Here is a 17,546-nt window from a genome sequence, read left to right on the forward strand (position 1 = left end):
CCTTCTAGAAATACCTAGACCAGCTCCGCAATTGAGACATTCCACTCTGCCTCCCTTAGAGACTGGCTCGCCAGCATCCACTGAAGAGATTAGATAAAACGATTTTCAAGTTCAGAATACCTATGTCAAAAGAGAGACTTCAGGTCTTAATAGTGAAATCAGGTGACTCATTTGCAAACTGATCCTGGGACTCTGGTATTTTAACGTCAACTGAAACATTACTTAAATTAATTTTTAGAGTTGGCTTTTGAAGAATGTTCACCATATTCTCTACCTATTTTATACATGGATTTGTGTGTGTGTTTGCTGGTTGTTTAGTCGTATTTTGAGGGGAGGTGTAGCACAGGCTACAAATAATGTAACCATCTAATAACTAGATGCTTTTCTTCATCGTGTCCGCCACCAGTGCATCTCAATCCTACAAGGAAGGGTTCTTTCCTACACGTCTTCATATCTGTCAGGCCTGAGGCGGCCACCACCAGTGGAGTTTATTGTGACCTATATTACAGTAGGAAAGAAAAAAAAACAGCTGCCAAAATTCTGTAATAGACATCAAAAAAGGATCTGTGCTTTAGTTATATAACTGAAGCAATGCAAAGAGCTAGAGCTCAACATCCATTTCCCTTTATTATCTGCAATCCAGATGGAGAATTCAGGTTTGCATGAATTTCCTGTCTCCTCTTCAGAGCATCTTCTTCCAGTAAAAAAACAAAACAAACTAAAAGCAGAAAATCAAGGTGAATTTTTCACCATCAGAACTCCTTTGGTAGGAGGAGCTAAGAAATAAGCTCGAATTCCACGCAAATGGAAATAAACCAGATCATCAGACCAGCTGTTATCTGTCTGTTACCTAGTTGGACCCAGGACGCTTGCCACCGCCCTGTGAGATAGTACCAGCCTCATTTCACGGGGGATGAAAGTGAGGTCCAGGGAGGTTAGATAGAAAATGCATGAGTGGCAGGCCCATAGGTTCCTTGCTACACTGCACTCTCTCCGCTGTTACTGAACCTGTGGGCATTTAATAAGAATGTGAATAGGTAAAATTCAGATTTCAGTAAACTAAATGTAAATATAATTTTTTAAAATATATTTTATTGATTTCAGAGAGAGGAAGGGAGAGGGATAGAGAGACAGACACATCAATGATGAAAGAGAATCATTCATCAGCTGCCTCCTTGCACCCCTCCCATCCCCACTGGAGATTGAGTCCACAACCTGGGCATGTGCCCCGATCAGGAATCAAATGGGTAACCTCCTGGTTCATGGGTCGATGCTCAACCACTGAGCCACTCTAGCCAGGCTAAATGTAAATATTTGAGAGAAGATCAGAGAGAGTCCTGGCCAGTGTGGCTCAGTTGGTTGGGCATCGTCCTGTGCACCGAAAGGTCAGGGCACATACCCAGGTTGTGGGCTTGATCCCTGGTTAGGGATGCATACAGGAGGCCACTGATCCACCTCACATCAATGTTTCTCTCTCTTTCCCTCTCCCCTTTCCCTTTCTCTCTCTAAAAGCAATAAAAACATATTTTTAAGAAAAAGATCAGAGAGAAATATACATTATTATACTAACCTTCCTTTCTCCTTTAAACGCAAAAGCATATGCTTGGACAGTGAAATGGGGCTAGGGGTAGAATGATTTAACAGCACCTGCTCTACAGAGAAGACTTTTAAAATTATATCCAAATTCAATGAGCATTGTTTAAAGAGCATTTTTCAAGGGGTAAGAAAAAAAGAAGTTTGAACATTGAGAGTCTGCATTTGTCCTTTTGTTTATCTCACTGTGTTTCAGACCTGTCACCATCAGAGCCACATGGGGTCAGCGCTCCTTCCGAGTTCCACAAGCACCAGCCACAGTGGGCTCCTAGGAGCCAACCCAGTGGTTCTTAAATGAGTTGGGTTGAAATCATGGAGGTTGCAGTGTACTAATTGCTTTGACTGAATACAGTGCACAGATTGGCTCCAATTCAAAATGTTTCTGAATCAAAGGAGGAAAACATTACCTCTAACAGTACCTCTTTCTGCTCACAGGAATTTGTGTTTTGCTTTAAGTTGGCTCACAGGAAGTCATGAATTCTCCCCAAGGTCATATGCATCTTCCAGGAGTTTTTTCAGGCACAATTTAACAATGGTGAACAATTCTGCTGTGTGTTTCTAGAAGCAAGTCCTATAACAGTATCTATCCTGTACTGTCTTGGTTCAGTGACTGCCACAACAAATATGTACAAGAATACAGTTGGGTTTTGTTGTTGTTTGTTGTTGTTTTGTTCTGTGCTGTCTGAAGGGAACTCCTGAGGACTCCACAGACTCCCCTTCACGGGAGGGTAAGATCGCTGGGCTGTACCTGGCACTGGCGCAGGACACAGGGCTCCGCAGGACTCTGCCACTTGAAGGAGCTGTTATAGGTGTTTCCTTCATAGGTGCAACCTAGACCGGAAACGGAAGCAGGAAGACAGGCCAACGATGAGTATGGATTTTTTCCCTTTATCTTTGAAGCAAAAGAAGTCAAGTCATCTCAGCTTGGACTGGCGGTCACAGGACCCATCAAATTGCTTTGCTCTTCTCCCCAAAACACAACTAAGCTTTTTAAAATATCCACTTGGCTTTCACTTGCATTAATTCTTTGACTACTGAGAAGATTAACTGCACAGACTATATTTTCACATGAAAAACCATGGATTGATGAGCCCTCTTGGCCAAAATGCATAACCTTGTACGTGACTTCATGCCACATGAAATACGAGGAGGACTGAGGCTAAAACAACACGGTGAAAGGGGATCTTACATTAGACTCAGTGGATTCAAAATTGCTGAAGGTCAAGAGGGAAGGTTAAAACATGGTAGGAACTAAAAGCAGAAAATAAAAAACAGGAAATAGTTGCAAAATTCTATTTCCATCTGAGTGTCCTGACAAGCTATGATCTTCACCAGCTGAAACCCCCCAAGTCTTGCCTCGCAGCTCTCAGAGCTATGATTTCATATTTCACTTTTATTTATTTCAGGTTGTGAACTAGATTAAGGAAATCTGAAACGATCCATGTATAGATTATCACATGTTAATTCACTAGCCAAACAGAAGTCAGACTCCCTCATGGAAACAAGCAGAAGTCAAAGGCCAGAGATGCTCAAAAGAGGCCACAAGCCAGTTAAGTCTCTGTAGAAAGAGCCAAAGAAATAACGATGCAAAGCTCACATTCTAGATCTTGATTTCATTTGTCTAAATAACACCCTCCTTCCTGTGTGTGACACTATGTGGGAAGAAGCATTACATATTAGATTATTAGGAGCCCACCAGGCAAAGGGATTTATCAGTGAGAATCCGATTGCTTAGCCCAGAGAGTACAGAAGCAGGACACACACATGGGATAATGCAGCACTAAAAGGACCCACCTCTTAGTACCAATGATTGACTTCTGCCAAGCCAATCACATCAGTTCACATCAGTTTTCCTTGTCCAGGATACAGGGAGGGGATATACCTCCTTCCCTGAATTCTGCTGTGGTAACAACAACAAACCCTTCTTACTACATACAAACAGAATAATAAAGGGCTTCAGAACATTTCGATAGACATTTTCATGGCCTGGAACCATGATCTGGATTCCCAGAGGATTATGAATGATTGAAAAGAGCTCAGTAATGCTCTCCTCTCTAGTTCCTACAAATCAAATTACGAAAGTACACAGCTGATTGGAAACATATTAGGGAAATGCTTTCACTATATATTTTTTAATTTCCTTTGCATGAAGTGTTACAGTGATAAAACGTTCAACCACAGGAACCCCTAGCACACTACAAATGCGTACGCCAAACCAAGAATGAATACAGTGAATTTTCAACAATGAAAACCAATAGGAAACAATCTGGGCTAGCATAAATCTTCCTGCACTCACACACTCACAACAGACGTGCCATGTGCATGTCTGATCCGCTAAGGCAGACTCGCGCGGATAATAAATAACTTGTTCCGAGAGAGGGAGGCGGGGAAATCAGGGGGCCAAATCTAATTCGTGTTCAGTCCAAGTAAATATGAGACGCCTGCCAAGTCCACCAGCGGGGTTTCCAAATATGTTATATATTTTCATCCTCCGGATTTAAAAAAAAAAAAAAACTGAAAGAAAGGGTGATTTTATGCCGCTAATAGGGCAGGCAAAGCTCTTGCCTTCTGACTGTGGAGGAGGAAGTGCTTACAAAACCCACACAGACCAAGAAGGGACTGCTGGCCAAGAGGCTGCTCCTAGCAAGGCCAGCTCATGTGCACAAGCTCCCAGGAGGGGAAAGGCCGCTCTGAATCATCCCCCTCGATGTGGGATAAAAGCTATTGGAACAAGTGGTCCTCAGCGCAGGGAATCCAGCAACGTTTTCTGCTTCAAGTAACTGTCGGGTGGAAGTGTGGCTCCTCTACCCAATTTCAACATGCAAAGACCAAGGTCAAGTTGTAAAGGGCTCTACTGCTTACCTGCCCTTATTTGCCTGTCAGCCTACCACACCTGACTCCACAGAACAGATTTTCCCATATGTGGGAGGAGTCTGAGTGACAGAAGAGCCTCAAAAACACCGGTGATAATCTCTTTAGTGAGTGCCATGCACATCCATACCTTTTCCTTCTTCGCCTACCCTCACCAGCATCGGCTAGTTATGGAGACTCCAATATACCAAGCATGATGGTAGATTCCCTACCTAAGGGATTCTAGGGAATAAAATAATGAAAGAAAGGCTATGCCCACTGCTCTCTGGTTCATGGTCTAACAAAAACATGTTATCCTAAGCCAAACACGAACACGAGCTATGTGAAGACACATGTACATGCAATCAAAAAGAACCTCAGGTTTACTCTAGAACTAATTCTTATTCTCTGTAAGGCAACTTTCTTTATAATAAATTCTATTAGCCACCTACTGTCTGCTGCTAATACAACAGACAGGCATCATCTTGCCTTTGTTTTTATTTAAACCCTGGAGGAGTAATATACTACATATCTCCTACTGGCCACAGATGAGCAGGCAAAGAAAAGGTCCCAATATACCTTACGCACACTCGACAGTGCTCCTCAAACTACCTCTGGTGAAAGGCCCATTTGTTTTGTTTTGTTCTTCCAATCAAACGTGGACTAAAACTTCCATAAACTATAATCAAAACGAATTACTAGAAAATTTAAATTTAAAAGACTAGGACAAAATATAAGCCTAATGTTTTATCATTAAATGTAACACGCATAGAATTACACACTTGAATTATAAAAAACAAAACAAAACAAAACATTTCTAATTGTTTACTCTCCGTTCCTGCACTTACCTAATTGTAGGCCAGCCGTGGTCTATGGATCATCGGTGGCTGACAAAGCACATTTTGGGGTGCACTACATTGCGGGGGGGGGGGGTTTGTGGGGTCAGGACCAACCCAAAGAAATAATCAAAATATTTCAACCTTAGATAGTTAGAACTAAAAGCAAACTTACTGACAATATAGATTACCTCCTTCACTTTACAGGTGAGAAAATTTGCACGGGAAAATCAGAGTAGCTTACTCAAAGTAAGAAGGCATTATGTGTGAAACTAACACTGAGATCCAAGTCCTGTGCGAAATCGACATTTTCACACCCAGGCCTAAACTGGCAGTATTATTTGGGCACTTCCTAATTCGTAATACCTTTGCATTGAGGAGTTAAATGCCCAGGAGAAAAGCCAATTCTATCCTTATAAAACTAAACGAGCAGATCCAAGAACTAAATGAAAGACTGGGCAAGTGGGGTAAGCAAATGAACGGTTAGGCAACCAGTAAAGTAGCGTTTCCTTTCTCTTTAAATATTTTTAAATAAACTTTCGACAAAAGAATGTATAAACATTCATTAGTTTTCGTCTGGCAATAAAAAAAGCAGTGCCGAGTCCACAAGCTTCAATAAAACCATTGCAGCAGGAGGAAGTGGTTATTTTCTGATAAAATCACTAGACTTCATTTAAACCAATAGTTCTCAATCTAGGCAATTTTGCCTTCCCCCATTCCCCACCAGGGCACTCTGAGTAATGGTAGGAGATATGTTCAGTTGTCACAACCAGAGGATGAAGGTGCTACAAACACCTGGTGGGTAGAGGCCAGGGATGCTGCTAACCATTCTATGATGCACAACAGAGATCCAACCATCACACATGATCTAAACCATCACACATCGCCCCAAGTGGTTCTTCTTTACAAAACTGAAATCACAAAAAACAAGACGAAACCAGCTACACTTTTCTTCTGTATAGATATATATAATATATATATATATATATATATATATATATATATATGTATATATATATATATATATATATATATATATATTGCCTTTTTTGTTTGTTTAATATTTTCAGGGTGCAGAAGAATTGCAGAGCATTTTTTTTGGTAAACACACATACTCTTAGAGAGAAACTTGGCGTAGTCAATGATTCAACTCAGAAAACATGTGGCAAGGAAAACAAGAACACAAATAAACTGAGTCCACAATTAAGCAATCAAATTCATTTTTCCTATTAGTTGTGGCCTTTTTCCGTGGCCACATTATCCCCAGGGAGAGAGAATACCACACATTTTCATCATTCTGTTGTTAAAATAGCTGTTAAATATCATCAGGACTAGGAAAAAAAAAAAAACAGCAATGGCCTGATAACAGCCTTCATCCCACCTGTTTTCACCCTTCTAGTCTCAATCTGTCCACTTCTCAAGTTCACATCAGCCCAAGAGCAGAGAACTGGATCTTCCCGCTACCAATAACTCAAGCCCATGCCATGGCCCCAACTTACTTTACCAGCCCGTCCCCTTCACACCTGGAACTCCATTTAGGTCCCTGGGATTATACACCTTTCCTTGATCATAATGAACTTGAATGCTTCTTCAAACAGGTTAAGTTCTTCAACCAAGGCTATCTGGCTTCCATCATCCCACTGAAGTGCCAAAACCAAGGACACCCAGTCTTTACCTTTAGGTCCTCTCTGGCCATCTGACCACGCCCTTCTGCTTCTCATACACCCCACATGCCTTCTAGATGCTCTCCTCCAATTATCCTCACTCCCTCCACACCTGCCTCCACTAAGCCTCTGGTTATTTCTCACCTGGGCCATCACAGAGGCTCACTGACTGTTTCTCAAAGAAAACAGGGCCGTCTCAAGCATCCTCCTGCACAGCTACAAGTGTGGGCTCTTTTAAATCCCCATCTTACTCTCATTTTTACAGCTTAACTCTAACAGTGACTGGTTCACAGCCTGGCTGAGGTGGAGACTGGTATCCCCAACCTTCCTTCTCCAGACCAACTGGATCCGAGTCTCTGGAGGTAGGAAGTAGAACTTTGACAAGTCAAACTTCGTACCATATACAGCTCTCAGGCCTGGCCTGTGCTCACTGCTTCATCCTCTTACCTGCTGTTCCCATACTGCCCCCATGCAGGCATGCCACACTTAGAATCTCCTCTCCCCGGCACCACCCCCAACCCCCAATATGGCCAGAAGGTCTCATCCCATGGTTTTTCAAATACTGGTCCCTGCTTGAAAAACCCAGATCTTACCCATTCCCTCCATCTCCATCATCCCCACAGTGACACACACCCAGGTCACCCAGGTTCTCCTTCTCTTAACTAACTCCTCCTTCAAGATTCATCTCAAGGTCACCGCCTCTGGAAAGCCATCCCCACTCAGAGCATGCCCCTTCTCCATGCACACATGGCCTCTGCAATGTCCATGTCCAGGTCCCTTACAGTACTTTGTGTGTAGCTGGTGCTTCATCAATGTTTGATTTCACGGGTAATAAACAGTAAGTACCAACATAGTGCCATTCCTGGAAACCACGGTGAACACAGGAAGCATGGCATTCCCTGGACTTCCTGTCTTCTCCTCTTGGCAGGTGGACAGTTCAGTTCACTATTCACCCCCCAGAAACAGCCAGCTTTCCTGGGTCTGTGTCTCATAACCAACTCCTTCCTCCTCCTCGGACCAGGCAGGCTGCGGTGGAACACAATCCGGAAAGCCCTTGAGCATCCCACCATCTACCAAACCTTGTTAGAAGTGACAAGTATATCAACACTTTCTGGCCCCTCTTCCCACGCTCTTCAAGACCCATCTTCAGCTAATTTTCAGAAGGTGTCTTTTTCTTTCCAAAATCCACTTCTGTCCCCCAAATTACTAAGTGTTTATTCTTGTCTGTTGGGGGCAGAATTAGCATGCAAACTGACACAGTTACTTAAATTAAACCGAACTTGGGGACTTTGAATTCAGTTCATGCCGCATGGAGCAGGGTGGCGGAGCAGGCGGGTCTGCCAGGCTTTGCGGCTTCCAGGCCACCTGATCCGGCATCCAGCCCTGGACCTGGTCAGCGAGCCCCAACTCCCCCAGGCCCATGCAATTTGTGTAATGAACCACTTTTCAGACGCTGTTCTCCAGAAACATGTAGAAGTAGAGTCAGGAGGGATAAACATAAAATCTGACCAGCCATTCTAGGGCTTAAATGGTGTCCTTAGGAGTTCATTGAAAACAGGCCTTTACTGCTCTTCCAGGCCCTACCTACCGGGGATCCTGCAGGCAATGTTGCTTATTTGGGGCTAATGGAGATTTTATAGCCAAACCATTTCCTCGATCCCAAGAGAAAGAATCAGACGCATGAACAGAGTTCTTAAAGAGGAGTCTTCTGGCCACAACATTCGTTTTCATAGCTTCTTTGTTTTGTTTTCCAATTAGGAATCAAATATATGATTGAAATGAAATCACCAGCAATAGGAAAATAAATGATAGAAAGCTCTACTTAATTTTGATGGCTTTAAAAATAACAGCCCGAATATACAGAAATATCAGATGAGTACAGATGGCTTGCAAGTTCAGCTCATTTCACCAATAAAAAGGAACGCAACATCTCCATGTGACTGCCTTGGAGACCTAATCTATGTGTTTATTGGAGACTATAAAGTGATGGAATTGTGGCTTATAGAACCAGCCTCTTAACTTCCTAGGATTATGACATACACACTATCTGGCATACATCAAGGTAGTAACACAGATTCTATGAGCCAAAACTAATTCAGTATTTTATTTGGTGTAATATGTTTTGAAATTTATAATACAATTAGTACAATAAAGGAAATACACAATATGTTAAGGGAAAAAAATACTTGCAACCACTTTTTTATATGAGCACATCATCCATCACTCCTGCATTTGCTCAGTTCTTTCAGAATCACCCCTAAATGTGGGAGTGTGTCCACCCCAGGCTGAGTTAGCATCGCCGCTGCCATTCCACCCTCGGCACCCCACTATCAGAGAGCCCACGCCCACTGCTTCTGCGGGCAGAGGAGAAAGACGGAAGCTGAGCTCATGCTGAGCAAGAGGGGGAAAGGGCTGAAACATGGGAGAGACTGTCCTGAGGGGTCAGCAGGCTGGTTTTCTGGTGTGGGCAGGAGATGTCGGTCACCGAGGTGATTGCCAAAGATGAGTTCCAAAACCTACTTTCATAAACGTTAGCTCAATCATCCTCCAACAGGAGAAACGAAAATAAGAGAAAATTAAAATCATCGCATAATCATTATAGGTGAGGCATCAGACTTGGAGTTTTCACATTTTATCCCCATGAAATGCACTCTAGGGCAGAGAACATGTTACCCCTAGTTTTCAAAGCGAGGAAACCAGGACCCACAAAAGCCAAGGCACTCTGTGCAGGTCACACAGACACTCTTTATCTTGCTCCGAAATCCACGTTCCGCTCATTAGCTGCGTCCTGCCGGGGGCCTAGGAGAAGCTCGGAGAGGGGCCGTCTCGGGAATAAAGACGATTCCCTGGGGAAGACGGCTCCTGCCTTTCAGGGATGCTTTCCCATCATGTTCCATGATGTCTGAATGCCAATATGATCAATTAAAATGCAGGCTTTGTGGCCGACGAGGCAGAACCTGGTTTGGTGGGTTTATGTTTAAACTGTTCTACACGCCTGGACCTTTGGCTCCCAATCACGCTGGGCCTCAGGCTTCTGACGCTATGAAGCGACGAACAATAAGAGATCACCAGGTTAAATTCAGACACCTCGGGTGGATGCATGCCTTTTTCAAATAGGCACTTGTTTCACAGTTCGGGGTGCATGGTACCAGCTTAAGAAAATAAAGTCTCCCCACTTCATTCTTGTTTTACAAAATTATTTTAGCTGCTCTAGGTCCTTTGCATTTTTATAGGAATGTTAGAATAAACTTGTTTATGTGTACAAAACACCCATGCTGGGCCTATCCCTTTTCATACCACTTCTTAGGTTATGGATGTGAGAAAGTCAGGCTTGATGTACATGCCATGCCATCCAGGATCCCATGGACACAGATAATAGTGTGGTGAAGGCCTGAGCTGCGGCAGGGGCTGGGAGGAGAGGTATGGGGGGTGGGGGGAGGACATCTGTAATACTGTCAGCAATAAAAACATAGTAAATTAAAAATTAAATAAAAATAGTTGACAATTTAATAAACACAAAACACCTTGACAATCTGAGTTATGCTGCTGAAAGCCCCAATTTTTAGTGTGTTCCAGTTTCCAAGGTGTAAATACTCCCACCATGGTCATTTCGAGCTACCAACACACCACTGTACCCAGAACTATTTATTAACATCAGAGGCTATTGGGTCTGTGAAACCTTTTCTCTGCCTACAACAGGCCAGGAACATTTTAGGGTATTTTATGGGCCGTTTAGGGTATTTTATGGGCAGCAGAGGTCAACCTGTTTATTCTATACTAGAGGCCCGGTGCACAAATTGAAAGGAAATTAATTAGAAGAAATATTTTAATATCGCTATTCACCTTCTCTCTATAATAGAAGTGTCAACCAAATTAACGATCAACAATGATATATGAAAACACACACATGCGATTAGTGTCAGAAGAGCTTCATATGTATCGCGCATGTGTGAGTCAACTTAGCGTTTTAAATATATATAGAATAAACTTGCTTAATTAGACCTGTTTTCTGATTTAGCTAAACTTTTTCCAGCCCAGTGAAGCATCCCAACTTCTCTTTCAGGTAATTGTCAGCAACACAGCAGTAAATATCAACACAAAGCAGATTATTATTGTAGATCACGCAGGGAGAATAAAGGGTAAAATATGTAACTGCAGCAGTGTTTGACTATATCCTGCACAGTGAGAACACCTGAAGTCGTTTTCAGGGTCCACCATTTCTTACTTCTTTTCAGTCAGGTCAAGTTTCTAAACTTTCTAAATCTCCGTTTTCTGGCTAATGAAAATAGGATTCTACCGAGTCTCCTGTCTACCTACTCCAGGACTTCTGTGAGAATCAAATAAGATGAGGTATGTGAAAACACTTCACAAACATTTGGTTAAAGTGTAAAATGTTTGTACCTGGCTATAAAGCAAGTCGTGTTCCTGGGCTGAAGAAACTCCAAGGAGGCTAGTCACTAGGAAGAGGAAGCTGGGCATTGCTATGTGATGTCATTACCCGGTGCCCACAGCGACTGTTTCTGGGCTGGGCTGGGCTGTGGTCTGCATGGGGTCTTGGCAGTATTGGCTGCGATTTGGTGGGGTGTCACTCTGGGGTTGTAGCGGGGCCTGTGTCCCACTTGGGGCAAGCGAGGTGTTGGTTTGTCGGTGCCAGGTCCGTGGTGCCATTTATTTTTAAACTAGAGACCTGGTGCATGAAATTTATTAAAGTGGGAGGGGGGCTCCCTCAGCTTGGCCTGCACTCTCTCGCAATCAGGGACCGCTGGCTCCTAACTGCTCATCTCCCTGCCTGCCTGATCCCCCTAACCACTCGCCTGCTTGCCTGATCACTGCTAATTGCCTCTGCCTGCCTGCCTGATCAACCCTAACCACTCTACCTGCCTGCCTCATCGCCCCTAACCACTCACCTGCCTGCCTCATCGCCCCTAACTACTCTGCCTGCCTGCCTGCCTGATCACCCCTAACTGCCTCTGCCTCTGCCTCGGCCCCCGCCTCTGCAGCTTCATCCAGAAGGTCGTCCGAAAGGACGTCCGGAATGACATCCAGAAGGTCGTTTGGCTGTTTGGTCTAATTAGCATGTTATGCTTTTATTATTATAGATGGCCAGTGTACGTCATGGAAACTCCTGCATGAGCATCTGCCCCCTGGTGGTGAGTGCATGTCATAGCTACTGGTTGGACAGACACTTAGCCTTTTATATATATAGATACCTAGATAAAATACATAAGAATACCAGGACTCGCATCTTTTCCGTTGTGGCATTGCACCTGGCCTTCCTCTCCTCCTAGCATGTAAGAACTCATCATTTAACCAGGAGAACATTCATTCCTGTGGCTCCCAAGCTCCCCAGCTGGGGGCTAATAAGAACACAGCTGCCCAGTGAAAGCAGCCCACATGCCCATTGATAGGTGAATAAATAAACGAGATGCGGTATATGCATGCAATGTGATATCATGCAGCCTTAAAAAAGAATGAGATGATGAAACATGCTACACCATGAATGAGCCTTGATGTTAAGTTAAACAAGTCAGACGCAAAAGAGCACACACTTATACTCAGTGAAGGTCAAGTCAAAGGTACAAATGGCAGAGGAGGAAACGAATTCCACACCTAATTCCAAGTCCAGTGCCCTTTCCCTTCAGCCTTCAGGTGACTGAGGGCTGTTATCACTATCTGCCAATGCACAGGCCCCACGACACAGGAACTCCCTGGCTCTCATTTAGCACCTCGATCCGGCCTTCAGGGCTTCTTGAGGTCTGAAGTTGCACTCACAGCCTCATGCAGCTGGCCATCCCACAGTCCCCAGAACTCAGAATGTCAAAACCTCAGAGTGCATGTTTAAATCGGACCCCTCTCCCTGCCCCGGGCCCGGCTTGGAGAATGCCCAGACGTTGCCCAGAGGTCGGAAGGCCGCCTGTGTTCTGCATCAGCCGGTTGCTGCCCGAGCACGCCTGCAGATAAACATCTCGGGCCCTTTCACCATGAAGCTACTGGCACGTAATTAGTTGGCTCTGGTGCCCATAAGCTCATCTGAGTGAAGGAGGCACTCAAGTTCACGGGCATACCAATGTACTTTGTTCACCTCCATTACCACATCAGTCCTGGTAAATGCAAGCCTCTCTAGCAGACAGAATCCTCAGGCAGATGCACATGAGCTCTCAACAAGATGCTTTTCGAAAAGCAAACCTAGAACATGTTTTGTTGTTATTAATCCTCACCCAAGGATATTTTCCCCATTGACTTTTAGAGAGTGGAAGAGATGGGGGAGAGGGAGAGAGAGAGAGAGACAGAGAGAGACATTGATGTGAAAGAGACACATAGATTGACTGCCTCCCACACATGCCCTGATTGGGGCCAGGAATTGAACCTGCAACCTAGGTATGTGCCCTTGACTGGGAATCGAACCCATGACCTTTAGGTCTGCAGGCAGATGCTCTAACCACTGAGCAAAACCAACCAGAGCACAAACCTGGAACATTTGATGTTAATAAAAAAAAGAAGAAGAAGAAGTGCCAACATCTGAAGAGACTGATCAAAGCCCAATAAGAATGGTTGTAACTGCAGCCTGCTATTTTTAAAATAATAAATAGGTGCATGTACACTCACACATCTTTATATATAGATACAAGTCACCACAGACATACATTTCATTTCACAGTCGCCAAGCTTATCTTCGGCCACTAAGCTTGTCAGCACTTGTTACACATCAATAGAAAATTAGCAGACGGGGCATCAGTTGCTGGAGGCAGCACTGTCACGATGGGGGGCCACAGAAGAGGACACCCAGGTTTTGATAGCAGCACTTCAACAGGGGACCAGGGCCCCCAGCCTCCTCCGTCGCAATGGGGAACATTCTCAACGCGCCCACTTTAGAACAGTGAAAACTGGTGCAGCCCAAGTCAGCAGCAAGTCTTGGCCGTGGAGCCTTCTAACTCAGAGGCAACCACAAACTCCCTGCTGAAACTGCCTCCGAAAATCCTACAGAATGTGACAGAGAGAGGCCCCGGATAGATGGATTGGGACACATGTGACAGGGAAAAGCTGATCTCTGGTTTAAATCTTCTGACCAGTTTTAACAATGAAAACAGATTTTTGTAAAGGATGATTTTAATGTTCACAAAATCTTCTCAAGCAAATAGGGTCATTTTTATTTAAATGCCAAAATAGCCTGGTTTATATTATGGAAAAGCCAATCTATGAAATATAGCTTCTTATACATCTTTTTTCAGTTAGAGAAAAGAAGAGTGGAAAAAAAACCAAAAAACATACTTTTTTATTTTGTTTTTTTCCCCCCCTCAGCTTTAAAAATTTATTAACAACCCCCACTCAAATGTCTGGGGCCAGGTAGACAAAATTAGTCATACTGTTAAAGGTTCAAATAATTATCGGTTAAATATACTGATAGGCATGCCATCATCTAACAATTTTCATCAAGGAACACATCAGCCCGAGCTGGTTTGGCTCAGTGGATAGAGTGTCAGCCTGTGGACTGAAGGGTCCCAGGTTCGATTCTGGTCAAGGGCACATGCCTAGGTTGCTGGCTTGATCCCCAGTAGGGGGCATGCTGGAGGCAGCCAATCAATGATTCTCTCTCATCATTGATGTTCCTATCTATTTCTCTCCCTTCCTCTCTGAAATCAATAAAGATATATATTTTTTTAAAAAAGAGAAACACATCAGTCTCCTAAGCTCTAAATCGAGGAAAATACAGCACTGTCAGTAGTGCTCAATGGTGGGAATGTTCTTCAGAGCAACACACTCTCCCAAGATGTTTTAAGTGCTAGGTCAGACTCTGCATTAAAGCAGCTGGGAGCAGCCCTAGCCCAGTTGGCTCAGTGGATAGAGCATCTGCCTGCAGACTGTAGGATCGAGAGTTTGATTCCAGTCACGGGCATGTACCTCAGTTGCAGGCTCCATCCCCTGCCCCGGTCTGGAGCGTGTGGAAGGCAACCAATTGATGTTTTTTTCTCTCTCTCTGTTTCTCCCCCTCCCTTCCTCTCTCTCTAAAAATCAATGGGAAAATGTCCTCGGGTGAGGATTAACAACAACAACCCAGCTGGGAGTAAACTGGTGGAGACTTCTGTGTGGCTGGAAATGGAAAACCACGCTCACCGCATGCCGAGCCTGGCTCTGGAGGGTCCCCAGGAACCTAAGTGGCTGTCCCCAGGAAAGGGGACCCGATGGCTGGGGTCAGGAGAGGGAGGAAGCCTTATTTTACTATCAGTGCCTCTGTGTACTTTGAGTTGCCTGTTAAAACTATTTTTAGGAAATCAGGCACACACATCTTCACAGAAGAGTCAAGCTCGCCTTGGATATTGAAGAGGGAAAAAGTAAGTTAGGGTTTCCCCAAAGAATGTCAGTCAGTAAGAAAAGCCACCACCTCCTAAGCCACATGTTATCTTCGACTGCCTCCACACAAAGCTTCCATCCGCATCCTTCCTGTGAAAGGTGGTCCACCCAGGAGGCTGTGGCAGACTGATCCAGGCAAACTGACCTCAGGTCTGTCTGTCTCTCTCTCTCTCTCTCTCTCTCTCCTTTATCTCCAGAGCCCTCCTCACTCCCCTGGTCTCTCCTCCCTCCTTATCTCACAGGCAGTGTGATACCAGCAAGCATGAGCCTCCTGCACCAGGGGCCCTGCAACTTCTCACAACTGTGTGATCTTGAAAAACAAGATCACCTCCCTAAACATCTGTTCCCCCATCTGTGAAGGCAGAATGATAACCATCACCACCACAGGGCTGAAGACGGCAGTATCTAGGAATATCTGAAGACGGGGTTTGTGTGTCTCAAAATATTCTCTCTAAGTCTCGTTCACAGTGGAGTGAAGATGCCCGACAGAGCGTGGACCTTAAGTAAGTCCAGGTCGCTCCTTATTTGGGATGGGAAACCTGGGGCAAACGGCATCAGAAACACTACCACTACTACCAAGAATGTGGCTGTGACTAAGGGGAAGGAAAACAGAAGTGGGGGGAAGAGACACTCTTGTGTTTGGGCAAGGCATGGAGGCAATTGCCAAAAGAAGTTTGGTTACAAACAAACAGATGGACGCATGCATGGCTAGCTCAGCCTTTCCATCTTCCACAGTTTAAACAATAAGTCAATTTACTCTGTCAACAAAGAGAGTGTGGTTATTTTTTTTTAGTTGTGTGAGTTTTGTTTTTGTTTTTTTTTAACGCTCATTCCTGTATATGATAAGTGGCTGGATCTCTTCAAAAACAGCCACATAGTAATATTCTAAAAGACACGGCCATGTTCCAGGTCACTCTCAAGGCAACATTGAGAAGAAGCCCCTAATTCATGGCCTTGTACTGTGTGAAAAGCAAGTGATAAATTAATAAGGCTCAATCTTTAACTATTATTCACAGTTCCACAGGTCAGTCCTTGGTCTACATAAATGAGCCCAATCCCCTTAACATTTTCCATGAATGTTTTGCTCTCTAAATCTTATTTATCAGAACTGAGGACGGTTGTCCTAATTTTGGAAATCGGTGTGCAAATATTTACATTTTACCTCTTCCCTTTCATTTTCTGAGACATCATAGGACATTTTTTAAATCAAATATAAAAGTTAAACCATTTTTTAAAAAATGCAACCCATGGGATCACCACTCAGAAACACAAGCCCCAGCACACAGAAATCAAAGACAAGAGAAGATTGTGGAAAACAAGCCCCCATTGACAAATGAAAGACTACCTTCTTATGTCTTTCGTCAAAGTATTGCAGACAATTAATATTTGATGCTCCACGTGAAGGAGGTGGAATTTGACCTATAAATATTTGAAACACACCTTGTTTGTTTATGATCCACTAATAACAAACATATATTCGGATAACAAATAGATTATTGTTTATGAAAAGAACCCCGAATGAAAGGATGATTCTCAGTCCAAGGAAATACAGAAAACAGGCCAGAAATGCCTGTTGGACTCGCAATGATCTCATTTGTTTTCATCAAGCAGTACTGCGTGTTTTCTAATTAGATGACTCTTTTTCAGTGCTGTTAGATAGTTGGGTAAAAATGTATAACCATTCCTAACATTAAAATGATCTGAAAAGTACACTGAAACACTGGCTTGAGAAGAGTTTGTTATAATTTACTTACTTTAAAAAAAAAAAAAAGAGCATTCTGGCTTCCTAAAAGTTAAAAACAATTGGTAAAACAGTGCCATGCCATAAATACCCGGCATGTAGGTAAGTACTTGTAGAATAAATGAATGAATGAACAAACGAACGAATGAATCACATGAGTAATCAGAAGCAAACAGGAACACAAATGTGAACACACATGCACACACACACACACACACCCCATTACGAATCCTCTCGGAAACCTGAGTTTTCATATTTCTGTCCTCAACCTGAATTGCCTGTTCCATAGCAACAACTGTTTCAGAGGAAAAGAAATAGAAATTATGATAGAATTCTGTTCCATTTTTGCCTGCCCCCTTCACCCTCCCCCAAACAATCAGCAACATACAAACAAAAACTTATTCCAGATTTGTGTTAACTCACAGATCTGGAGGGAAGCCCAGGAGCTGGTGCTTGAACATGTTCCCTGGGTGATTCTAAGTGGCAGGCGGTGCCTAAGAACTATTTCATGCC

General features: G+C 43.7%; 1 protein-coding gene across 2 annotated transcripts in view; it reads right to left on the reverse strand.

The window, feature by feature from the left end:
- The window catches only part of BMPER (BMP binding endothelial regulator), a 201,582-nt gene that overhangs the window by 148,989 nt on the left and 35,047 nt on the right, over positions 1-17,546 (reverse strand). For both annotated transcript variants that reach the window (XM_054726134.1, XM_054726133.1), the window contains exon 4: positions 2,342-2,424. In XM_054726134.1, coding sequence (XP_054582109.1) covers positions 2,342-2,424 — 83 coding nt within the window. The remainder of the gene's footprint in view (positions 1-2,341; positions 2,425-17,546) is intronic.

Source organism: Eptesicus fuscus, chromosome 14 (genome assembly GCF_027574615.1).
Source record: "Eptesicus fuscus isolate TK198812 chromosome 14, DD_ASM_mEF_20220401, whole genome shotgun sequence".
Lineage (NCBI taxonomy): Eukaryota > Metazoa > Chordata > Mammalia > Chiroptera > Vespertilionidae > Eptesicus > Eptesicus fuscus.